This window comes from Prunus dulcis, chromosome 7 (genome assembly GCF_902201215.1).
Source record: "Prunus dulcis chromosome 7, ALMONDv2, whole genome shotgun sequence".
NCBI lineage: Eukaryota > Viridiplantae > Streptophyta > Magnoliopsida > Rosales > Rosaceae > Prunus > Prunus dulcis.
This window is the reverse complement of record NC_047656.1, coordinates 18,709,952-18,734,464: the sequence shown is the minus strand read 5'-3', so window position 1 is coordinate 18,734,464 and position 24,513 is coordinate 18,709,952. Positions and strand designations below refer to the sequence as shown.

General features: G+C 39.6%; 3 protein-coding genes and 1 long non-coding RNA gene across 4 annotated transcripts; 2 read left to right on the top strand and 2 right to left on the bottom strand.

The window, feature by feature from the left end:
• Window positions 1-974: 974 nt before the first annotated feature.
• On the bottom strand, window positions 975-7,886 carry LOC117634077 (pentatricopeptide repeat-containing protein At5g04780, mitochondrial-like). Its single transcript, XM_034367988.1, has 2 exons — window positions 7,852-7,886; window positions 975-3,497 (listed from the first exon to the last, which is right to left on the bottom strand). The coding sequence occupies exons 1-2, from the start codon at window positions 7,884-7,886 to the stop codon at window positions 1,421-1,423; spliced, it is 2,112 nt and encodes a 703-aa protein (XP_034223879.1). The 3' UTR covers window positions 975-1,420.
• Window positions 3,755-5,063, top strand: LOC117634078. Its single transcript, XR_004586730.1, has 3 exons — window positions 3,755-3,866; window positions 4,083-4,205; window positions 4,870-5,063. It is a non-coding gene; the product is annotated as an uncharacterized LOC117634078 (long non-coding RNA).
• Window positions 6,917-12,108, top strand: LOC117634076 (protein unc-13 homolog). Its single transcript, XM_034367986.1, has 5 exons — window positions 6,917-8,089; window positions 8,547-9,413; window positions 9,661-10,116; window positions 10,352-10,541; window positions 10,636-12,108. The coding sequence occupies exons 1-5, from the start codon at window positions 7,586-7,588 to the stop codon at window positions 11,562-11,564; spliced, it is 2,946 nt and encodes a 981-aa protein (XP_034223877.1). The 5' UTR covers window positions 6,917-7,585; the 3' UTR covers window positions 11,565-12,108.
• Window positions 12,109-12,213: 105 nt separating this feature from the next.
• Window positions 12,214-18,577, bottom strand: LOC117634987 (dolichyl-diphosphooligosaccharide--protein glycosyltransferase subunit STT3A). The gene is made up of 23 exons (XM_034369300.1): window positions 18,297-18,577; window positions 17,841-17,903; window positions 17,578-17,633; window positions 17,384-17,455; window positions 17,176-17,281; window positions 17,041-17,091; window positions 16,852-16,947; window positions 16,571-16,630; window positions 16,374-16,487; window positions 16,159-16,245; window positions 15,969-16,072; window positions 15,777-15,872; window positions 15,067-15,187; window positions 14,869-14,949; window positions 14,643-14,774; window positions 14,325-14,555; window positions 13,789-13,932; window positions 13,473-13,659; window positions 13,296-13,393; window positions 13,074-13,153; window positions 12,864-12,951; window positions 12,687-12,776; window positions 12,214-12,605 (listed from the first exon to the last, which is right to left on the bottom strand). The coding sequence occupies exons 1-23, from the start codon at window positions 18,411-18,413 to the stop codon at window positions 12,543-12,545; spliced, it is 2,337 nt and encodes a 778-aa protein (XP_034225191.1). The 5' UTR covers window positions 18,414-18,577; the 3' UTR covers window positions 12,214-12,542.
• Window positions 18,578-24,513: the final 5,936 nt, after the last annotated feature.

Below are 24,513 nucleotides of genomic sequence, written 5' to 3'. Positions count from 1 at the left end.
TTTTTGGGTCAAGATTTCTAAATTATTGTCTAGGAAGGATAAAAAGACCAAAGCTACGTACAAGATTCTGCCGACTACATACATACAGGTTGCATGAACCAATAGGAGTCTGCCGACCTACATACAGATTCCGATGATAACTACGTGGCAGGACCCGTCAGATCAATGCAGTCGCATCTTGTTGACCTTTATTCGGTGGATAACCGGTCGTGTTCAAAGTGTGACCTCGGCTTTAACCACACGTGGCAGTAAAAAGTGGGGCGGTGTTGTGCCCTTATGGTGAGGAGCAGCGTAGGGACCTCAGGATTTGCGGCGTCGACAGTCGCACGTAGGCAATTCAACGCTCAACCCCACGTGTGGTCTAAACTCTTCTTCCCCCACCAACTGTTTGATAAAATGCGCCTAAATCAAACGATAATCACATCAACAATATTTCCCAAATCTGGTCTCTATGAATATCAGATCATGAAGCATCCATGTGAAGTTAAGAAATTCTCGACGGAAACTGAAAGCAAGACAAAATGAATTTTATTTAAAATTTAAAGCAATCGAACTCACATGCAGATGGAGCTTGGCATTCTTCGTTTCCATGTCCCATAAAAAAAGACCCCTTTGAACAATGTCCGATAGTCTCATCATGGTTGGCCTATCTTCATTAATCTAAAATACAGAAAGTTAAAGAAACTTCTGTCTAAATCTTTTTTTAAAAGTATTTCTTAGTCTCACTCCCTCATTGGGCCAAAGCCAAATAAATGACTTGGCTGCAGGTTCGGTTTGGATGATTAGGTTAATTTTGAGATGAGTAATGCCAAAAATATTGTGTGAGTGATAGTCGGCTGTTGATACAATTGATTTCATAACAAATCAATGACTAAGAGCTACTTATGCTTGCATGGACGACTGTTGCTAACTACCTCTTTCCGGATATGCAAGGTTAGGTGTTGCTCCAAATCTTGAGGCTGCCTGCCTGCCTGGGTATGGCGGGTTGGGCCTTGCTATAAGGCAATCCTTAATGATCTTTTGACTAAGTCATTTTATAATGAAGGCCTTGTATATAGTCCTTAGGTAAGACCATATCTCTTAATCGTTTGATTAAATTGATTGGCCGATGGATCAAATTGGTTAACATGATCCAACGATTAAGATATAGGGCCTCACCTAAGGGCCATATATAAAACCCTCACTATAGAATGACTCCAGCTGCTTGTTCTTCTCCTACAGGTATGGGCTCTTGCGCACTCTCCCCTTGGTGCTGTTTAAATTGGGCTCAACGGCACTTAGAATTAGATCAACTGGATCTTGGCCCTATTTAGTTAGGCTTCAGTACAGAGCCTACCAGGAAAGAAACATCCATCCCTGCCAGATATGGTCATATGATCCGCATTGAGTTCTTTACTTTCGTTCTGCCAGAGCCTTTTTATTACCAGCAGTTCTTGCAGGAGCAATGCCCATCAATAAAATGATGAAATCTTTTTGAATCTCTTAAGATGATGAGCCGTCCAGTAGCTTGAGACACAAGCTTCATAAACTCATGGCAATCACCACAAACACGAATGTTCTTTATAATTCTTATTGGTATACTTCCATGAGGTTTTTTGGTTAAACCAAATGCAAGAGCAAGTTTCTCACTGTGATAACAGATGGACTCAAATTTCTCCTCCTCCCCAACATCATGAAGCACCAGTTTTGTGTCAGGAGTAAACCCAGTTTCCTGCAGTTTCCTAATCAGTGTGTTCAGCTCTTCATATATTTCTTTTGCTTCGGGATGAGTTCGATCTTCTGATGCGAATTTGTGAACCTCGTTATCAATCTCAATCCAACTGTAAGCAGCAGACTTCTTAACATTCCTGTCCTTCATGAGAGACCTCATGCATGCCACATCTTTCCATCTTCCACAAGTAGCATACATGTTGGAAAGCATGATGTAAGGTCCAGCACCGAGTGGCTCCAATTCAAAGAGATGTCTAGCTGCCATCTCCCCGTGTTCGATATCGCCTGTCATTGCGCAAACAGATAGAAGAGTGGACCAAATCAAGCTATTCGGTTCATGGGGCATACTTCTGATAAGATCTACTGCTTTGTTTATGTAACCTGAATGACCAAGGAGACAGACCATACAGGCATAATGATCAATAGTGGGTTCCATACCACTTCGTTCACTAATTGAATCAAAATACTTCTGTCCTCGTTCAATCAAATTAGCATGGACACAAGCTGATAAAACACCTATGAAAGTAACATTATTTGGAACTATGTTTCCTTGTAACATGTTCTCATAGAGGGCCAAGGCCTCTAGATCTTTCCCATTTTGTGCATAACCTGTAATCATTGCGTTCCAAGAAACCACATTTCGAAATGGCATTAGTGTGAAAACCACCCAAGCATCTGCAGTAACTCCACATTTGCAATACATATCAACAAGCGCACTAGACACAAGCAATTGATCAGCAACTCCCATATGAACTGCGTTTCCATGAACAACCTGGCCATAACACAAAGATGATAATTTGGCGCACGAACTAACTACGCTCGAGATGGTAAAACTATCAGGTCTGACATTTTCCAATAGCATCTCACCAAACAATATCAGAGCATCCTCTTCTCTGCCATTCTGTGCATAACCAACTATCATTGTTGTCCAACAAATCTTATCCTTCTCCCTAATCTCATCAAATACCTTCCTTGCTTCGACTATATTACCGCTCTGAAAGTAAGCACGGAGAATATTTGACACCGTAACCTGGTCAGGTTTCAACCCTGACGATTGCATTTCATGAAACAAATCAATGCATTTCTCTGGTTGCCCATTTTTTAAGTAGCCAGAAATTATCAAGTTCCAAGACACCGCATTCTTGCCAACCAACCAGTCAAACAACCAACGAGCCCGATCAATGTCACCACATTTGGCATACATATCGATCAACGCATTCCAAAGAAAAACATTCCCTTCCATATTGCCTACAACTACTCTCCCATGAATTTGCTTCCCAAGCCTAAACCCCAGCAACCTGGTGCACGCTTTTAACACGCTCACAAATGTATGCTCTGACGGCTCAAACCCTTCCTCTTGCATTTTAACAAAAACCTCAAACGCCTTGCCCCAACACCCATTTGCCGTCGCACCAGCAATCACGGTATTGTAGGAGACCAAATCGCGAGAAGGCATCTGATCGAAGATTGTCCCCAACTCCTCAACAGACCCAGATTTTGCATAAGCAGAAAGCATGGCGTTCCATGAGTAAACGTCTTTCTTGGGCATTTTGTCAAACAGGTCTCGAGCGTCACCAAGGTTCCCGGATTTGGCATAGAGCTGTAGGATCCTATTATGGAGGAAAGTCTTGGTGGGCTGAAACAAGTGAAGATCCATGTGAGATTGCAGTCTCTTGGCTTGGGAAACATCGTCGGCTCGTACGCATTCGAGCACAAGCGGCGTGTAGGTCTCAGCGGTGGCGCAGCCGCGAGAGTACAACAAGTCTACGCCGTCGCGAAGCTGATGCCTAGCTTTCATATTTGCCGTTTGAATTTGAATTACAGTTTTCCGTTATATGGGCATCGGCCTTGCCCACGTCTCAAACTACGTGGCGGCGAAAATGGGATGAAAAAAAGGTAGAGGACCCACACAGATGAAAGTAAAGCTACTTTAGGTTCATGCCTTTGGGCCCGAAGAGGCCCATGTCTTCAGGCCCATTTTCCAACGCCCAAACAAGAAATGAGCTCATCTAGTGAAGTGAACAACCCAGAACTTGATGAAACGATGACGTCTTGTCATATTATAACCTTGCACCGGCTCTGAATCGTCTTCTAGGGCGCTGAATGGTGTTCTGTTTTCGTTGATCGCATGGAAAAGGCCCTATTTAAACTCTGCGGTAATTCTTATTGATCATATTTTGCGAAATTAATTTTCAATAGTTTTTGCGGTCCTAGATTATCTGCGCTTCGATTTTGTATTCGCTAATTGCTAGGTTTGGTTCATATACTTCAATCTGATTGTTAAATTATTTAGAAATTTAATTCAATGGTGTTGAATTTTGGATATTAGAATTGGATAAGCATAGTAATGTTGTTTGGTGCCTGTAATTTAGGGTTCATGTTTGGAAGAAAAACTAAAGTAGAACACTTTGGTTCTTGCGGTGTTTGGTTTGGTCCTATATAAAGATAGAAGAAACAAGTTGGGAATGTTGGTCCTGTGAACAACTAAAAATTAGGTAACTATCAGTCCTTTAATTTTGAAAATTGGGAATGTTGTTCCCAATTTCAAGATTTGGATCACCTTTTTTCAATTTCATTAGCATGATCATGTAGTTATTGATAGTTTTCAGATGACCTCTGGGATCTGGTATGGATAATGTAGTTTCAAATTGTTTGATGAAACCAACCAGTGATTCCTAGGATAGTTTTCAGATGACCTCTGGGCTCTGTTGTATATGGTTTCTTTCCTTGACTTGGTGAAGGTAAAGTATTTGGCATCACCATATCAGCATAACTGCTGGAAAAAAAAAAAAAAAACCTTCGAAGAACACAAACGCTAGCATTGCAGCTGAGAAAACGTAAATTTAAGTTCTGCAAATGTTTTATCATTTACATCTTGATGCTTTTCTTACTATGTTTGCTTGATTCATGTGATGCAAATGAGCTGCCATATGTGGATCGTTTTCATTTTGTACCTTCATAACAATCTGCCTCTGTGTTTTTCATCTCATTCTTTGTTAGTGTGTATCGGTTACTCGTTTGTTGTATTTGGCACAATATGGAATTTGGTACATTATGGTGTGCTTCTGAGGATCATTTCTATGCCCATTGCGATTTATGACATTAGTCTTCGTTTGATGACTCGATGTTTGATTTCACCACTCTGGTTTTCTTGTGTAGTTGGAGTGTTTCAGATTGCTCTGGAGTCACCATGGTGCATTCTTGTTTTATTGCTGTTTTCTGAGGTGGAAATCTGCTTGAAGCAAAGTATTTCTTATCTTTACGGAATCTTTCATAAACATAAAACATGAAGAAAAAATAATATTTTGAGCAAAAAATTTGACAATGTATATAAATATGGATCATATGAGAAATGGTTTTCTTTTCCAAACAAGCGGAGAAACATAAAATTGAGTTTCTGAATGAACAAACGCTGCGAGAATGTTAGAAGGGGAAGATTTAATTTTTTTTTATCAACTTTTAGCGGCGGTTTTCCGGCTTGTTGATAAAAATAATTATTTTCGGCGGTTAGCGACGAAATAAAACGTCGCTAAAGACGGTTAACCAAATCGAGACCCTAAGTCGTCACTAAAGGCCCAGAAAACGCCGCTAAACGTCGCAAAATGTGAAAATCGTCATTTAAACAAAATAAGCTACTTTTCTGCTGAATTAAGTGTCTCTCCTTCTGTATTTGGATATTGATTTAATTTCCTTCCCTTCAAATACTACAGGCAATCTATTAAACCAAGTAGAAAATAATTTATTTATCATTTGTTCAATATTAATTTATATCTACAATCGGGACGGAGCATTGTTCTTCCAAATTATAAAATAACTTGTCACCCTTGATATTTTGTATAATAATCTTGATATCCTCCAAGTAACTCTCCTTTATTAATATGATTGATTTTATGTTCATATACTTAAGACTTGACTATTTCTTAATTCCTTAGCTATGCTAAGTTCTAAAGACGTGAGCTTAGTCTTGAAGCCATTGTCTTGTGGAGGAAGAAATTCAGCTGGGCTCCGATAATCAACGCCGTGAGTGTTCATCCACTTGACCACTTAATTATTGGTTGACAAGTGATGGCAATGTCTTAACAAATACAATCACACAAACAAATACTAATACATTGATATGAAAAAGAAGGCCGTTCTTCTATTGACGTGCAAAAGTGTTCCAAATGGAAAAAATGCTCCCGTTGCCAATACGATAAAGCCATGCAAATGCCAGTGCAGGCCTGCCTCAGACTCAGAGTCAGAGAGATGGCATTCACTTTCAGAGTTGGACTTGTCACTTGTGGGAACAATATTTAAGATAGCATATAAGTTTGATTGTTTACTAAATTCGTATAATAATAATAAGAATAAGGGTCCGGAAATTATGCATAAAACCCGTTAGAAATAAATTTCTTTTTATCCTCTGTAAATATTTCCTCTATATTTTCTACCTTTTTTTTACTCCACTTTTGGAGTTTTGTTAGATTTGAAGCAGTGCTTGTGAGATCAGCAGAGCAATTCATTTGACCCGCGACCTCCCAACTAACAAGCAAATTGGTGTCAATCCATAAGGTTGAAGAGTTAAATAGAAAAGGCGTTGGTAGGTTATATTCCATTTTCTTTGCTTCATAAGTGAGATATCATATGGGAATTAGATGGGTTGGAATTGGATGGAAAGGGACATTAAAAGCGTTCACCTTTGTTGGCTGAACTAACCTAACTACAGAGCAGCATGCATCATCATCAAAGCAGACCAGACATTCATTTCTGCACTTTTGTTTTTGTTTTTATAATTTTTTCTTTCCTGGTTGCCTCCATTTTGGTCAGGGATAGGACAATTATCAGACTTATTTTAAGCTTTGCAAGGACAAAAAACCTGATAAACTAGAACAACCTGGAAGTTTGGAAGTGGTAACAGGTTAGGGAAACAACATGGTACCACCCAGTGGCATGTCCCCAATCTTGGGTTTCTGTGGGCTCAACTTTAAACATAAACTACCAAGAAAAAAGGGTCGTCCAAAGTGATTGTTATTTCTTTCCCCTTTTTTTTTTGGCTGGCTTGGATAAAGAAACAATTTGAGAGAAATATAAAAAGCAATATAAAGTTCAAGTAAGAGGCTTCTTGTTGTACAAAATCGATTAAATTAATGAAGGCATTGGAAGCCAAGCAAGGTAGCAAACAGATAAGAAGAAGGCTGAAATGGATGGTGACAAAGAGACCCATCATCATGTTCATGATTCATTCATTTGATATTGTTTATACACACCAGAAAGAAAGAAAAGGTCTTTTTCATCCATCTCAGATTCTCTGAAGAAAAAAACATGAAAACACAAGAAAAACAAGTAAATTCCAATTCCTACGCGCCCAGACTCTTTGACTCAGTGTGCCTTCTCCTGCTTAAAAGAAGTTGGAAAATCCCGTACAAGTCTGGCATACATATATTAAGACCAAATCTAACTCCCTCCCTACAATTGTTAATGTTTTTGTTTTCAAAGACTTAAGCTTTTTTCTCTCCTCCAAAAGTATAGACCACACCGATCACCCACCCAACCCTCCTTCTTCCCCTTTCATAATTCAATTCAAAATCAAACCCATGAAAACTCTCTCTGTCTAATCAATCACACGCAGACGCATAGCTTTTCTTGTTTGATTTCTTCTATTTGTACCATAAAGCAAAAGAGCACATCACTATCTGCAAAAAAATTCTCTCTCTCTCTCTCTCTCTCTCTCTCTCTGTATGTGTGCGTGAAATTCAGTACCTTTTTCGATGTGACACTACACCATCATGGCTTCCTTCAAAGTCAAGCAAGAATAACAGAAAACGAAGGCCCTACAGAGCAGGAACATCACTAACCCACAAAGCCTTTTCCTTTCCCCTACACGCGTAAACCCAAAATGGCTCAGATTCTCAGAGACAGAGTATTTGGAAATTCAAAGAGACACAGCCAACGCCATAATCCAATCCAAACCACCATGCCCGTATACCCAGTTGAAGACCTCCCCAACCCATTTGGCGAACTGGGTCCGAACCTCTCCGACTCGGAGCTCCGAGAAACCGTCTACGAGATCTTAGTAGGAGCCTGCCGGAGCTCTGGAGCCAAACCGCTTACTTACATCCCGCAGTCCGAGAAGACCGACCGGTCCGACCGGACTACTCTGACTTCGTTGCCATCATCGCTTCAGAGGTCGACGTCATCAGCGGCGAGCCGGGTCAAGAAGGCTCTGGGTTTGAAGCAAACGGCATCGTCTAGGAGGAGACTCGGTGATGGTGATTCATTGAGTCAGGGGAAGACTAGGCGGTCTGGGACGGTTTGGGAGCTTATGAGGGTTCAGATGAGGGTTTCGGAGCAGACTGATACCAGGGTCAGGAGAGCCCTTTTAAGGGTTGCTGCTGGTCAGGTTTGTGAATTGTGATGTGAAACACTCTGTTTTTTTAATTATGCTGCTGGTTTGTATTTTATGGATGCTGCTTGTGCTTGGTTTCTCAGAAAATAATAGAATAGGAAGGAAATGAAGTTCTGAATGATAGAGAAGTCAGCTTTTGAGGGGTAGCAGAAATTAAAGAGGAGATGAATTGTAAATGTTTATTGATTACTATTCTGATGTTTTAGTGGCGAAGGAATCAAATTTTGATTTTATTTCTTTGATCACTTCTTAATCATTGTGAATTTTGGCATTTCTAGACATGTTTATTTCTTAGTTAGTTATGCCTGGATTATGTTTACTGTTTCTCAAAGTCTCAAATTTTGTTAGCCTCAACAGAGGACAAGGATATGAGTTGAATGCGTGGTTTTTGGCTGTTTGTGTTTTCTAACTCAAGCTTAGTGAATTGTTGGTCTTTGTTTCTTTGTATTAGCTTGGAAAGCGTATAGAGTGCATGGTTTTGCCTCTTGAGCTACTACAGCAGTTCAAGTCTTCAGATTTTCCCAGTCAGCAAGAATATGAAGCCTGGCAGAGGAGAAATTTGAAGGTTCTTGAAGCAGGGCTTCTTTTATATCCTTCTTTGCCTTTAGATAAGAAAGACACTGCTCCTCAACAGCTCCAGAAGATTATTCGTGGGGCCTTAGAGAAACCCATAGAAACTGGAAAGCACAATGAGTCGATGCAAGTTCTCCGCGGTGTTGTTATGTCTCTTGCTTGCAGATCATTTGATGGTTCTGTTTCTGACACATGCCACTGGGCAGATGGATTTCCATTGAACCTTAGGCTCTACCAAATGCTCCTAGAATCATGTTTTGACCCGAATGAAGAAACGTCTGTTATTGAAGAGCTTGATGAGGTTTTAGACCTCATAAAGAAGACCTGGCCAGTCCTCGGAATAAACCAAATTCTGCATAATCTTTGTTTCTCATGGGTTTTATTTCATCGTTATGTTACAACTGGCCAAGTGGATAATGACCTGCTGTCTGCATCCAGTAACCTGTTAGAGGAAGTTGAACAAGATGCCAATGGCACAAAAGATCCATCTTATTTGAAGATCTTAAGTTCAACATTGAGTTCAATATTGGGTTGGGCTGAGAAAAGGCTTCTTGCCTACCGTGATATTTTCCACAGTGGCAATATTGAATCAATGCAAAACATTCTCTCCCTGGGGTTATTGTCAGCGAAAATATTGATAGAAGATATTTCTCACGAGTACCGTAGGAAGAGGAAAGGAGTTAATGTGGCTCATGACAGGGTTGATGCTTACATAAGATCATCAATGCGCTCTGCTTTTGCACAGGCAAGTTCCCGTATTATTTTTTTGCTGTGATTAATGAAGAGGCCATAAATAATGTGTTTTGTGCTAGGAAATATTCTGTTTATGTCTGTTGCTTATAGAGGATTTTTTGGAAAATCAGGGTGGTGAACTTTACCTATATAAATTTTAATAATTTTTGTTCCCAGTTCATACTTATATGTTACCAACCTGGCTTTCTGTTTTGGCTATAAAATATACTGATCAAGTTTTGAATGTTGTATTAAGGCAGAAAGTGGAAAAGGTAGGTTCCAGCAAGCGTTTGTCGAAGAGCCAAAACAATCTTATTCCTGGCCTTTCTGCCCTTGCACAAGATGTTAGTGAACTGGCTTTTAGTGAGAAGGGAATATTTGGTCCAGTATTGAAGAGATGGCACCCTTTTGCAACAGGCGTTGCTGTGGCCACACTGCATTCTTGTTATGGAAATGAGCTGAAGCAATTTGTGACGGGTATCAGTGAGTTGACTCCAGATACCATACAAGTGCTGAGAGCTGCTGACAAATTGGAGAAGGATCTTGTGCAGATTGCCGTTGAAGATTCAGTGGATAGTGAGGATGGTGGGAAATCCATCATAAGGGAGATGCCTCCTTATGAGGCTGAAGCTGTAATTGCCAATCTGGTAAAGGCTTGGATAAGGACAAGAGTGGACGGGCTGAAGGAATGGGTTGACAGAAATCTGCAACAAGAGGTACATATTTTCTGTTTCAACAAACAAAGGGTTAACGATCAACAGATACAAGCGTCTGTGATTGCAGTTTCTCTAATGCAGAGGTCACTAGACTTAAATGGACAAAGTCTTAGTTTTGACCAATGCCATTTAGTTCTTATAAAAGAAAATATGAAAATTCAAATCCACTGTTCTAACGTGAAACTTATTCCTTTACTAGTTTCATGATCTGACCTTGTTAACTTTCTTTCTACAGGTATGGAATCCAAGGGCAAACAAAGAGCGATTTGCTCCTTCTGCCATTGAAGTTTTACGCATTACAGATGAAACATTGGAAGCATTCTTTATGTTGCCAATACCTATACATCCTGCCTTGGTTCCAGAACTGATGACTGGCCTTGACAGATGTCTTCAACACTATATCTCAAAGGCCAAGTCTGGCTGTGGTATGTACATTTCATAGCTAGCACTGGTGTGGTGAATTTTTTTAAGTTTTCAATCTCCAAAATGACCACCAATTCCCCTTTGTTATCTGTGCAGGGACCAGAAGTACTTTCATTCCCGCTTTACCTGCTTTGACCAGATGTTCAGCTGGATCAAAATTTCATGGTGTATTCAAGAAGAAGGAAAGGTCACATATAAGTCAGAGAAGGAAATCTCAGGTTGGAACTACAAATGGGGACAGCTCCTTTGGAATTCCGCAACTTTGTGTTCGCATTAATACTTTGCAGCTTATTCGAATGGAGTTGGGAGTTTTTGAGAAAAGGATAATGGCCCATCTAGGGAACTCTGAATTCACTCAAGGGGACAATATTGCAAATGGAACAGGCAAAATGTTTGAGCTTTCAGCATCTGCTTCTGTAGAAGGGATCCAACAACTTTGTGAAGCAACAGCATACAAGGTTATTTTCCATGACCTAAGTCATGTTCTTTGGGATGGCTTGTATGTTGTGGATGTTTCGTCTTCTAGAATTGAGCCATTTCTTCAGGAACTTGAGCAATATTTGGAGATTATTTCATCAACAGTGCACGACAGAGTTAGAACGCGTGTAATTACTGATGTGATGAAAGCTTCTTTCGATGGGTTCTTGTTGGTTTTGCTAGCTGGAGGCCCTTCTCGCACTTTCACACAAAAAGATTCTGACATAATAGAGGAGGATTTTAAGTTTCTGACCGATTTATTCTGGTCGAATGGGGATGGATTGCCCGCAGATTTGATAAATAAGTTATCAACCACTGTTAAAGGCATCCTTCCTCTGTACCGTACTGATACAAATGGCCTTATTGAACAGTTCAAACGTGTGACTTTGGATGGCTCTCCTGCTAAATCCCGGATGCCAATGCCTCCAACTTCAGGTCAGTGGAACTCCAATGAGCCAAACACACTTCTGCGTGTCTTGTGTTGTCGAAATGACGAGACTGCAGCAAAGTTTCTTAAGAAGACTTATAACTTGCCTAAGAAGCTGTAACAACCTTTGGTTTGTGAAAAATTCGTTTACGAAGGATGGACAGCATCATCCATCACAAAGCTCTGACATCATGTTTTTGACTAAACAGCTGTTTAATTTGAGGGTAGAACATTGACATGTATAGTATGTTTATCGCTCCACATTCTTCTTGTTCAGAGCTTTCACCAGTCTGTGAGTAAGGAACTTCAAAGGAGCAGAGGATTAATAAGGCTTTATAGTGGGTTGAGCAAATATTTATTTATTTATTACTATTCTTTCTCGGATTTATCGAATGTGTTGAGGTGGGTCGGCTTCTCCGTTTATTTAATCGTACTACATTGGCGGCACCGGCACAGCATAACGGACAAACTGCAAGATGCAAAGAAAACCTTGACAATATCTTTTCATAGTGTAGCAGGTAGTTGTGAGTGAGTGAGATGGGTTGCTTTTTGGAGAAATCTTAGCGGATTTTGTTGTATTTTGGATGTGTACAGCGAGGGGTTCTTTTATTCTGTTCTGCGTGTATGTTAATATTTCATATTTGGAACAAATTTTTATTTTCCCATGCCACAAAGACAGGTAAGGTGTTTTTTCAAGCTTAAATGGTTAAGAGCGTTATGTCCGACCTAAATAATCCTTTAAATTATTTGGAGAAAAAGCGAAGCTGTTCTAGGTTGGAGGTTCTCACATAATAATATTACACCATTCAATCATGGCGCCAGGGTCAGTTGTTCAAATATTGCAGAGCATTCTTTCACCTAAACAGTGTATTAAAAAGATAATACCGTAAAAGAGTATACAAGACAAAGATCATATCAGAAGCGACTACAAAATCTTTGACTGATCGTCATTTGCATTTCGTAAGAAATGATCAACTAAAACTATGCTTCCTCGCTCAATCCACTCTCCTGAGGCCCTCGCATTCCTTCGTATATTTTATCAAATTACAGATAATTGACCACACATCTCTCCCTACTTCCAACACTTAATAAATCACTTTCAGTGCCAAGGATTTTTTCTTGTGCTACTTCTTTTTGTGCTGCTACTCGATGAGCTTGATTTCTGCCAAGAAAAAAACCCGCTTACCACAACAGTATTTCCTCAGTCTACAGAATATTGAGGAAGAGTGAAAATCTTACGTACCGATTTTGACTTCTTTGTCTTTCCGCGGATCCTGTTCCTTGGTGGTTTTAGTTTGTAAATCCGAACCATCCAATGGTGGGTTGTGAATACCTAAATTACAGAAATATATTGTGAAAGGTATAATAATATGTTCCATAGCTTCCACATATCTGAAACTAAAAGTTCGGATCATCTGACCTCTTCAAAATGGGTGAGTTTGAAATATTTCTTTCCAATTTCTGTTCGCCTCACCCTATCAAAGCCTTTACCATCGGTGTCCACAAACCTGTAGGTAAAAGAAGACAAGATGCACAATTTCACTCACAGCCAGAACCCCCAAAAAAAAAAGATTTTTAAAAAAAAAAAAAAACTTCAAAAATAAGCAGACAACTTTATGCAAATGCAGACCTGTAATAAGAGAGTTTGTACATGAGAGAATTGAGCATGGTGGGGGTGGCCTGAGAGTCAATCCGATACTGACCATCCCTCTTTAGACAGGAAAAGAAGGTAAAACATGGTTAATGACACAACATTAACACTAATATAACAAGAAAACTTTGACATCCAGTTAGTTAGGCCAAAAAGGGGAAATGAAAAAAATGAAAGAAATCAGGGAAGGAAATAACTAACCAAGTAATCGGGTTCCTTGATATGAGGGAATACACCCCCTCCGATACGGACCATCCACAGGAACTTATTAATATCATCACTGGGGTAGCCAACAAGACCTGATAAGTGAGATTATTAATCAGAATAAGGCTTTACTTTCTTTCGTAAGAAGATCTGAGCATGCCAAAGGGAGCCAACCTCCAAAAACAACAAGAACATATTTTACGTCCAACGAGTTAAAAATTTCCCAAGCCGCCTTTTCCGGTGAAGACATGGCAGTACCGACAGTTGCAATATGTGTGTTGTTCCATGTATTATTGTCAACAATGACAGTGCGGTTAGCCATGGCAGTAGTTTGGTACCCATAATCCCACCAAGATGCAACCTGCAAGTAATTTATAGCATAAAGGAATATTTGTTAATATCTTCATTTGGCAAAGGACGCGGTTTTAGTCTGTCAAAAATTAAATTGAGTTGATATAATATAGGGAAAAACAAAAGGTGAAGAACTCACTTTATCATCCACCTCAGTGTTGTGGCTTAACCATGCATAAGCCTCTCTAAAATCATCAAAAACATGGAGACCATCATTTGAATAAGATGTTAGAACAATAGATGGGGCTGAATAAGCTTCAGCTGCTGCCCAGACACAATGAACCTACAAAACAATGATAACTCAACTTCAGTGGCCATCTTCTTATCAAGCAAAATGAAATTAGAGGAAATGGAAGGACAAAGTCAATTCTGAATATGGACATGATAACCTCTTTTTGATATTGACTGCATGGCTTCCTGTTTTAAATAAGTTTTCAGTAAGAGAAGACGCATATCTATTTTCCACAGGGCCTCTATTAACTTGATTATCCATCCATTCACATTGTTAAAGTTGATTAGAAGTATATACTTTCCCTTCAAATTGATTAAGGTTCAAAGGATGTATAAGTTCAAGCACCATAACATACACGTGCATACAGAACTCATGTGTATCAGAATCAGAACCGAGATGTGGAGGAAAACATAGAAAATAGGGAAAGAAGAAAATTTATATACCACATAGAAGGCTCCAAGCAACACAAGTAGAAAAATAGCAAGAACAGATCCCTCAAATGGTAAAACCAGAAGTCTCTTTTCAATTTGAGATTTAATGGAAGGCTTTTCAACTGGTTCCTTTTCCTTCTTCCTGTTCTTTCTTGAGGGTCTCTCCTTCAATGTCTCTCCACTTTTATCTGTCTTTGGCACTTCAGTCTGCGGTACAGTGCTCTCAGAACTGGTATCCCCAGCCTTAACGGTCAAAAAGACAAAATTAATCCCTCAATAATCTATAAAAAGGCTGGACAGATGTAAAACAATGGAAAGAAATACGCTTACATCAACTTCAGAAAATCCTGGTAAACCAGGTAACTGAAACTTGATTGATCGTGTGAAAACATCAAAAGCTTCAGATAGAGCAATCCCAGACATGATGCAGGCTGCTGGAGCAAGTACTAGCATAAGCCGCACCTGTGATATTAGTGAAAAACAATATTAAAATGGATTAACATAAAAACTGGAAGAAAGGCAAATTAAACTTAGCTATGCCAATAACAGTTTTTACCATGACTCCAGAGAAATATACTGAAGTTACAATGTAAAGGATCACAAAAGAGCTTGCATCTGATAAGGGTGAAAAGCAAGCCTACCAACAGATATAAACAATAAAAACGGTGGTTAGGAACATGGAAAAATAGGAAATAAAAAACAAAATACAGTAACTCAGGAAATAAAAAGCAAACCATGGTTGAAGGAATCTTACAATAATGCCAGCTGGAACCAAGAATGCCAACACATTAATGTCCATGAAGTAAGAGGGCCAAGTAGGAGGTTGATGCTCACTAACACTAGCAATAATCGGTATGTACTTGCTTGCATAAGTTCTGAAATGAAAAAACAAACATATAAACATATAGAAGTTCGTTTATTTCTCAGCTAGGCAGAACAAATATTTCAAGAGAAGTTAAAGAATGCAAACAAGTCAAATGGTTTCCAACATCTCAGAGTTGGGAAGCAGCTGGTGTTGGGGAGGCAGAATGGGGGTGCCATTCTAAACGAGCAATACTATAGACAACCAAAAAAAATTCCAAATTTTAGATCCTAAGTGATGTGACAGTGATTTATTTATTCATATTTGGTCCCATTTACATTTTCATGTGAAACCCATTAATTTTAGTGAATAAGATATTCCCAATACATTTTTCTAAATTACTTTGGTATCCAAAATTCGGGATCTATTTCGGTGCTTGTAGTATTGTGCAATGTGCAGTCTAAAAGAATTAGCTTGTCACATTAGGTCCTCTAGATAACATTATCAGACCAAAGCCAGAAATTTGGACAATTTAGGCACCAGGTGCTCCAAATTCAGTTGTACCCATAATGGAAATGTCTGTTTTTGGTCATGTTAGTTCAATCAGAAAACCAAAGGTTGTCAAACAAAGAAGAGACGTATGAACTGAACTATGAACTTACGGATCAAGTAGACTAAGGCTTCGCCCACTCCATCCCTTTGTTGGGCTTGAAGCCACCAAAGCTACAAGTACTGCTATCACAGCAATACATATTATCCTGAAAAATAAGTAACATGGGAGGCATAGAGATCAATTATGTGTTCAATGTAAGAGACCCTTAATACAGTTAGAAAACAGAACAGGTGAAACATACAGGCCAATGGATAGAACAAGCGTAACAGCCACTTTGAACATTTTTGGAGAGAGAATCCCTTTGATATAGTACACAAAAGCGACCACATGTATAATAATAAAAACCTGCAACAAAAAACAATGTTGTCAGGCATATAAAAGTAACATGAGACAATTAAGTTGATGAGAAAATAAAGTTGGGAAATGCTCACCAAGAAGGACGCAAAATGTTCTGATGTCATGACAGCATTAAATCCAACTACCGGCACCAAAGCAGCTAACAATGTTCCCAACACAACCTGCATTAGAAAAGTTAAGATTTTAACACAAACCAAGAAATGCCATTGAAGAAGTGCAAGAATGTCAATATGCATTCTTCAATTTGTTTTCAATCACGGATTGCTTCATAAGTAATGCAGATACTTACAAGAGGAGCATATGCAATGTACAAACGAGAAGAGTAGCGACCCGTTACAATGCAGAGAAGCACATGCATTGGAATAAGGTTAATAATAAATGTGTAGCCTCCCCAAGAGCAAACCTGAAAGGATGAAACAAAATGAAAGTGGAAATAAGAATATATAAGGTTACAAGGGCACAAGCAACATTAGTACATATACTTACCATGTAAAAGTATGCTATGGCGTTAAGAGTTGCATAAAAGAGGGATCCTGTATTCAGTGTCTGCATATAACGCATAATGTAGTGAGAAAATATTGATGCACATTATAGAGAACTCCTGTATTATATGCCAATGGTATAACCATGGGCAAAAGAAAATATTCAGAAGGTGATACTATTCAACGGTCAACAGAATCAGATCATTCTTTGAAAACAACCGTGTTCTGAGATGTTAATGAAACACCCAAAAGAACGAAATAAAGTTGTCTTTTCCCAAATCTAACCTTTATATAAAGATAGAAAGTGAAGATCAAAGCAAAAATAGCCACAGCTTCATTGTCATAGCTTCCAGCCACTGAGCGAGAAATATACGATGGGACCTACAAACAAAAACAAAAAAAGGGCACAGATAAACCTTTGTGCTTACCACTTCCATATGTTGTAGAGTTAAAAGTACCCGCTCTGTAACTTACCATGGCTATAAGAGCTGCAGCTGTTAGTCCAGCACCAGCACCCTTAACTTCCTGAAGAAAGAGGCAACTGAACATCATCAACAAATTGGAGGCCAATAACTAAAATGTAGAAAATAATTAAGGCTGAATACAAACCCGAGTCAGAAGGTAAGTTGCCCATGATGTGAAAGCAGAGAATATAGGCGCAGTAAATACACAAATAGTTTCCACAGAAAGAGGAATGTTTAATGAATTCAACAACCTGATAAGAGAGCAATATCAAAATCAACAACATCAAACTCAGTAGTTAAAAATCAAAAGAAAAGAATATTCTAATATTTCAATTATAAATTGCAATACTCACCACCATAGCGTTCCTGCTGTCAAGGTCAATCCAGGGTAAACAGTTCCACCAATCACACGACCAAGAGGATACCTTATAATGTCAGTTTAAGAAATATTAACTTTATATTGCTGAATTATGTAAACCACCGAAGAAAAAGAATCAAAACAAGAACCCTGCCATGAGGTTTGTAAGCCACAAAAAGTAGAAATTACCAGGTTCGATCATCAAACCAGTTCCAAAAATCGTATATTCCATTCTTTGTCAGAAACTGAAACCAACAAACAAGGATGTCATCTTGTTTATATCTTCCCATCATCGTAATATAATAAGATGAATCGATGCACACTCTGATCATAAATTTCAAATTTCCAAATACATTTAACCCAACAGCAATGGTATGGGATTGAGTGAGAATTATACCATCTAAGTGCAAGACAAGTGAAAACCAATCTCAAATGAGACAAAGAAACCAAACCTGAGTGACTCTGTAATTGAAATAAGGATCAAACTCGTGAATTACACTCTCGTATTTTATGACCTGTAGATCAATACACAAAGCAACATTAAAGCGAGTACTAACACACAGTTTCAGTCCTTTTGATTGCTGAGAAATGTAATTATGAATGATAATTCAATGTTATGAAAATTAGAACTCAAAAATTTACAGAATAATCTAAAGTCAAACTTATTACAAAAACACCATTTGGTTCGGTAGAGTTATAAGTTATAACAGAAAATATGGAAGTCTAAATTTAAATAAAATGTATCTATATGCACATGAGTATATATATATATATATATACATATAACTTTGATTAGTTATGCATTTTCCTGAATTATCGAGGCTGCCAAACGACCAACACTGGGTTTTAATATTAAAAAACGATTGGATCTAGAAAATTGAAGAAATTATATTGATCGTAGAGCTCACAGAGAAGAGACGAATCGAAAATGCGAGAACACCGATCAGGATGAGGATGAAGAAGGAGAGGACATTTCCAAAAGCATGCCTCAAGGATGTGCCATTAGAGGTCTCCGAGGCCGCCATTGACGGCCAAATCGAGCTCCGGGCTTTCGAAAGAGAGAGAAAGATGGAGGAGACTGAGGTCTGATGAAGGGTTTTGCGGGCAATGACTACGAAGTGGGAGAGAAGACTTCGTAACACTATACAGAGAGAGAAAGAGAGTGAGACAAGTTGATTTTCAAGAACTACGAAACTAGCCCTGAAATGTCTACGGAATCACGTAAATGCCCTTCTACATTTATACGTGGCTTTTTGTATATAGTTGCAAGGAGCAAACCTCGTGATTGGTTTCGCGCTACGCAAACTGTCACGTGGCGTGATATGATACGAGGAGGCAGGGCCTAATGGTGAGTCTGTCAACTGTCAAATGGGATAGCCTGAAAACGAGTCTTCCTTCAGAAAAAAGGTAAAATAAAATCTGATGGGCTGGACTAATTAATTTTCACAAAACTTTACCACAAAGCAAAAATAAATGGGCATTCCTAAATACACCCTCAAATTTGCTAGAGACACCCAGTTGTGCATGACACCCTATACTTTGTTTTTAAGTATTATGAAATTTTCTTGCTACACTATACCTATAAAATTTACTTTTGAAAAGAATGCAAACTTAACCTTTAAGTTTCATGTTCTAATTTTTAGAATGTAAAAAAATGAAAAAATTGGAAAAGGAAGTGAAGGTAGGCAAGCCACCATGGTGGTCGGAGACCTCGTTGGCCTCTATATTTACTTCCATTTCTTCCTTCCGCATGCATGAAACCATAATAAGCGATAGAGACCGTCTCTTTCGCTCCCTAATTTCTCTAATTTTTAAATTTGAGCTTAAATTTCTCAAAAAGTTTATAAGTACTTTGTTTTTTAAGATTGTAAGATTTTAAGTCACTTTCTAAAAGGATAACTTGTAAGTAAAAAAAAATGGGGAGACTTTGAAAAAGGCCAAAGGAGAGAGAAAATTTTTTTAAAAAGCCAAAATGGACAAAATTGCCCTTATTTATTTTTGAATTTCCTAAGGAATTATTTATATTTGCATGTCTTTTGTTTAAAAGTTGTGAGGTTCTTCTGTTTTTTTTTGAAATTTTTTTGGCTTTTTTTAAAAATAAATTTTTTTTTACGGCTAAAATGTAAATTTACTAAAAAAATATTACGTTGCGAGCTAATTTACTTTTCGGTAGGCTCGCCCTGGGCCTTGATACCATTCTCTAGGCTTAACTAACAGATGGCCCATGGTATTTTTGGCCTTTTTGGTTTGGGAATGACAGATGCCCCATAGAATTTGGCGGTAACTCTTTTTTTGGTTCCTCTGTTTTGAATAGGGATTCCTTGTCCCAATATAAGGAGGAAAACTCCATCCTTCAATATAAACGTAAGCCAAGCCAAAGCTATGTGCCCATTTTCCCCTTCGATCGCTCTGCTTAATTTTTCTTCAATATTCGAAAGTTTTGCTTTATTTGTTCTTTTGCACTCTGTTTAATTTGAATAGTTTGGGGTTGAAACTCATCAACCATGACGGCTTTGAAAGGGCTTCTTCCGCCTCCGGCAGCAACCACAACGGCTTCTTACGACCACTCGAATGATCCGTGGTTCAAGCAGCGCTTCGGTTCTGCTGAGGCACAAAGATCTGCTGCTGTCGTCAAGCCAAAGCCTGTACCTCCTTACTTGAAGCGTCAAGGCTTTGTTCCTAGGAAGGTGGAGGAGTTTGGGGAGGGGGAGTTTGGGGAGGGGGGTGCTTTCCCTGAGATTCATATAGCTCAGTACCCTCTTGGCATGGGCAGGGACAAGTTGTCCAAACCCGGTACGAACATACTTCCGGTTACAGTTAATGCCAGGGGGAATGTCCGAAAATTTTGAAGAATGAGGATGAGGAGATGGATTATGCGAATGAGAAAGAGGAGAAGTTGCAGAAGGAGATTGAAGAAACAACAGCAGAAACAAAAGCTGCGCTTGAGAAGATTGTGAATGTAAGATTGAGCACTGCACAGCCGAAAAATATAGCCAAGCAGTCGATTGGCTCGAAAATTATCAAGTACATGCCATCGCAGAAGGCAGCGGCGTTTAATTCTGGTGCCAAGGCGAGGATTATCAGGATGGCGGAGATGCCTGTGGACCCACTTAAGCCTCCTAAGTTCAAGCATAAGCGTGTTCCGAGGCCTTCTGGGTCCCCGCCTGTGCCGGTCATGCATTCCCCGCCACGGCCGGTGACTGTGAAAGACCTGAAGGATTGGAAGATTCCACCTTGTATTTCAAATTGGAAGAACCAGAAAGGGTATACGATCCCATTGGACAAACGTCTTGCAGCCGAGGGGAAAATCCTTCAAGATCTTGGTGGTCTGTTTCTTGATAATTTGGCAAAGCTTCATGAGGCTTTGTATGTGGCAGAGCAGAAGGCTAGAGAGGGAATTGCTATGAGAAAAAATGTTCAGGATGAATTGTTGACGAAGGAGAAGGAAAAGAAAGAGCAGGACTTGAGGATATTAGCACAGAGGGCTCGTTCCGAGAGAAGGGGTGCCACAGCCCCTCCATCAATGCCTTCCACAACAGAACAGCAATGGACAATGATGCGAGAGGGGATTATGAGCGTCCAACAAGCGAAAAAGAGACTGATTATCCGAAGGAGACGAGAGAGGAAAGAGAAGGGAGGTTGAAGCTGTTGATTATTGCCTCAAACCAATAGTCAAAAGTGATGAATATTGACAAGTTGCAATGTGAATGCATTAATTGGCTTTCACAAATGGTGGTAGGCTATTGTTGACTTGGCTAACCTTTGGCTTCTTTGAGAAGCCACTTCCTTTGGCTTCTTTGAGAAGCTAACCTTTGGCTTCCACTTCCTTTGGCTTCTTTGAGAAGCCACTTCCTTTGGCTTCTTTGAGAAGCCACTTCCTTTGGCTATAAATTGGAAGCAAATGGTTTCATTTGAAGCATCCAACCAAGTGTTGAGTAGAAGAGAAAAAATAGCAAGAAAGGCATTTTGCCAAAGAGTGAAACAAATTCTCTCTAGTTGTTCTTTGCTTTGTATCATTGTTTTCTCTTCCTTTGTGAGTGTGTGAGGTTGGGTGTATTTGGGTCTTTGGGAAATTGAGTGGTAAACACTATTGTATATCTCCATTGATTATAGTGGAATACTCCATCGTCTCCAAACTGGATGTAGGCAATTGCCGAACCAGTATAAATCTTGGTGTTGTTCTTGTTGATTATTTTGTTCAATTTTTTCTCCTGCCTGTTGTTATTTATTTTTCACTCGCAGTTGGTTGACGCTTCCGCACAACAAGTGGTATCAGAGCTCCAGTTTTTCGACTGGGGTTTCGTGGGAGTGAAAAATCTGTCGGTGCTACAGTGACGGGTGAATAGTGCACGTGAATAGTGTCGGTGCTACAGTGCTCCGTGAATAGTGCTGTGCTACAGTAGCAGTGAATAGTGCCGGGCAGATTTGATGGCTGGAGAAAAAGACGAAATTTTGAAGGAGAAGGAGTCGGCATCGTCTTCGTCGGCACCTACATCCAATAGACATCCAATTGCCAGTACAAGGTTAGAGGTTGATAAATTTAATGGCTCCAATAATTTTGGTATGTGGCAATGTGAAGTTATGGATGTGTTGTATCAACAAGAGTTGGATATGGTTCTGGAGGATAAACCAGAAGATATTGATGACAAGCAGTGGACTCGAATTAATCTCCATGCTTGTGCCACTATTCGATCGTTCCTTGATAAGGAGTTGAAATACCCGTATATGAAGGAAACTTCTGCTAAGAAGTTATGGATGAAATTGGAGGAGAAGTATATGACCAAGAGCGCAGAAAATCGGCTCTTCTTGAAGAAACGACTCTTCCGATTTCAATATCGTTCAGGTATTTCTATGCATGAACACCTCAATGATTATAATAAAATACTTGCTGATTTAGCAAACCTTGATGTGATAATTCCCGACGAGGATAAGGCACTATGTTTGTTAAATTCATTGCCTGATGATTATGATCATTTGACAACTACTTTGTTGTATGGAAAATCCGAGGTGAAACTGGATGAGGTGTCTGCGGCATTGGTGAATCATGAGTGTCGTAAAAAGGAACAGAAGACTCAAAATTCACAAACCGAGGCACTCGTTGCAAGGGGTCGAACAGAGGAAAGAAAATCTGGGAAGCGGGGAAAATCTCGTTCAAAGTCACGAGGGAAATTTCCTGCTAAAGATGAATGTGCCTTTTGTCGCCAAAAGGGTCATTGGAAGAAAGACTGCCCCAAATTGAAGAACAAGGAGAAGGAGAAAGTGGGTTCTGAAGCAAATGTTGCAAAATCTGGAGATGAAGATTTCGAGTTTGCTTTGGCTAGTTCATCTGCTGATGGTCACTCAACTGAGTGGATTTTGGATTCAGGTTGCACCTATCATATGTGTCCTATTCGGGAATGGTTTTCTAGCTTCGAGGAGCTGGATGGTGGAGTTGTTTTGATGGGCAACAATAATGCCTGCAAAACACAAGGGATAGGCAAAATCTGTTTAAAGATGCATGATGGAACAGTCAGAGAATTGAGTGATGTTCGGTATGTTCCGGATATGAAGAAGAATCTCATCTCATTGGGCGCTTTGGAATCCAAGGGTCTCAAGATCACCATGGAGGGTGGAGTTCTTAAAGCTGTGCATGGGGCACTGGTGGTGATGAAAGGTACAAGACGAAATAACTTGTATTTCTTGCAGGGTAGTACAGTTATTGGTGGAGCAGCTGTCACCGAAGCTGCTGACGCAGATAGCACAGACACCACAAGGTTATGGCATATGCGTCTTGGGCATGCTGGTGAAAAAGCGTTGCAAGGATTGGTGAAGCAAGGCTTATTGAAAGGTGCAAAGGCATGCAAATTGGAATTCTGTGAACACTGTGTGCTGGGTAAGCAAACTAGAGTGAAATTTGGCACTGCTATTCACCACACTAAAGGCATTCTAGATTATGTTCACACTGATGTTTGGGGACCTTCCAAGAATGCATCTTGGGGAGGTAGCCATTATTTTGTCTCCTTTGTTGATGACTTCTCTAGAAGAATATGGGTGTACACCATGAAGCGTAAAGATGAAGTCTTGAAGATATTCCTGAAGTGGAAAAAGATGATTGAAATGCAAAGCGGTCGGAAGATCAAGACTCTCAGATCAGACAATGGTGGTGAATATAAGTCTGATCCTTTCTTGAAAGTTTGTCAAGATGAGGGTATTGTGAGGCACTTCACGGTTAGGGAGACACCGCAACAGAATGGGGTGGCGGAGCGCATGAACCGTACTTTGCTTGAGAAAGTTCGGTGTATGTTGTCTAATGCTGGTTTAGGCAAGGCGTTTTGGGCTGAGGCGATTACTTATGCAAGCCATCTCATTAATCGGTTGCCTGCTGCTGCGAATGAGGGCAAAACGCCCATGGAGGTATGGTCTGGTAAACCTTGTACTGATTACAAGTATTTACACATATTTGGTTGTCCTGCTTACTATCATGTCAGGGAAAGCAAGTTAGATCCAAGAGCAAAGAAGGCTCTATTTATGGGATTTAGCACTGGCGTGAAGGGATACCGACTTTGGTGTCCAGATGAGAAGAAAATTGTTGTAAGCAGAGATGTGACTTTTGATGAGGCTGCTATGGTAAATCAGAACAAGCATGAAGGTGAAATTGAAGCAACTAAGACCATGAGTAGTTCAAAGCAGGTGGAGTTACTGAAAACTCCAGTTGTTCCAGTAAGGTCTGATACTACAGACACTAGTCCTACAGTTGATTCTGATGAAGAGGACGAGGATGATGAAGAGGAGGCACCTACCCAAGAGCCTCCACAGCAACAAGATTCTATTGCAATCAGAAGATCGAGAAGGGAGATTCGAAAGCCTGTTCGATTTACTGATATTGTGGCATATGCACTTCCCGTTATTGAAGATGATATTCCATCCGCCTACAAAGAAGCTGTCAGAAGTTCAGAGAGCGTGGAGTGGAAGAAATCTATGGATGAGGAGATGAAGTCTCTTCATAAAAATGAGACTTGGGAGCTGGTTCAGTTACCAAAGGGGAAGAAAGCAATTGGTTGCAAATGGGTTTATGCCAAGAAGATGGAATCTTTGGGAAAGGACAATGTGAGATTCAAAGCCAGATTAGTAGCTAAAGGATATGCT

Bases quoted from the DNA above. Each gene is read 5' to 3' on its own strand.
- LOC117634076 (XM_034367986.1), top strand. From the start codon at position 7,586: ATGGCTCAGATTCTCAGAGACAGAGTATTTGGAAATTCAAAGAGACAC. The intron at 10,117-10,351 runs GTACATATTTTC...TTCTTTCTACAG, and splicing joins ACAGAAATCTGCAACAAGAG to GTATGGAATCCAAGGGCAAA. The intron at 10,542-10,635 runs GTATGTACATTT...TTATCTGTGCAG, and splicing joins AAAGGCCAAGTCTGGCTGTG to GGACCAGAAGTACTTTCATT.
- LOC117634077 (XM_034367988.1), bottom strand. From the start codon at position 7,886: ATGACGTCGACCTCTGAAGCGATGATGGCAACGAA. The intron at 3,498-7,851 runs GTCAGAGTAGTC...TATGAAAGCTAG, and splicing joins GAAGCGATGATGGCAACGAA to GCATCAGCTTCGCGACGGCG.
- LOC117634987 (XM_034369300.1), bottom strand. From the start codon at position 18,413: ATGGCGGCCTCGGAGACCTCTAATGGCACATCCTTGAGGCATGCTTTT. The intron at 13,660-13,788 runs GTGAGTTCTTCA...AATTACTTGCAG, and splicing joins ACACTGAGGTGGATGATAAA to GTTGCATCTTGGTGGGATTA. The intron at 12,777-12,863 runs GTCAGATGATCC...TCTGTAATTTAG, and splicing joins AACTCACCCATTTTGAAGAG to GTATTCACAACCCACCATTG.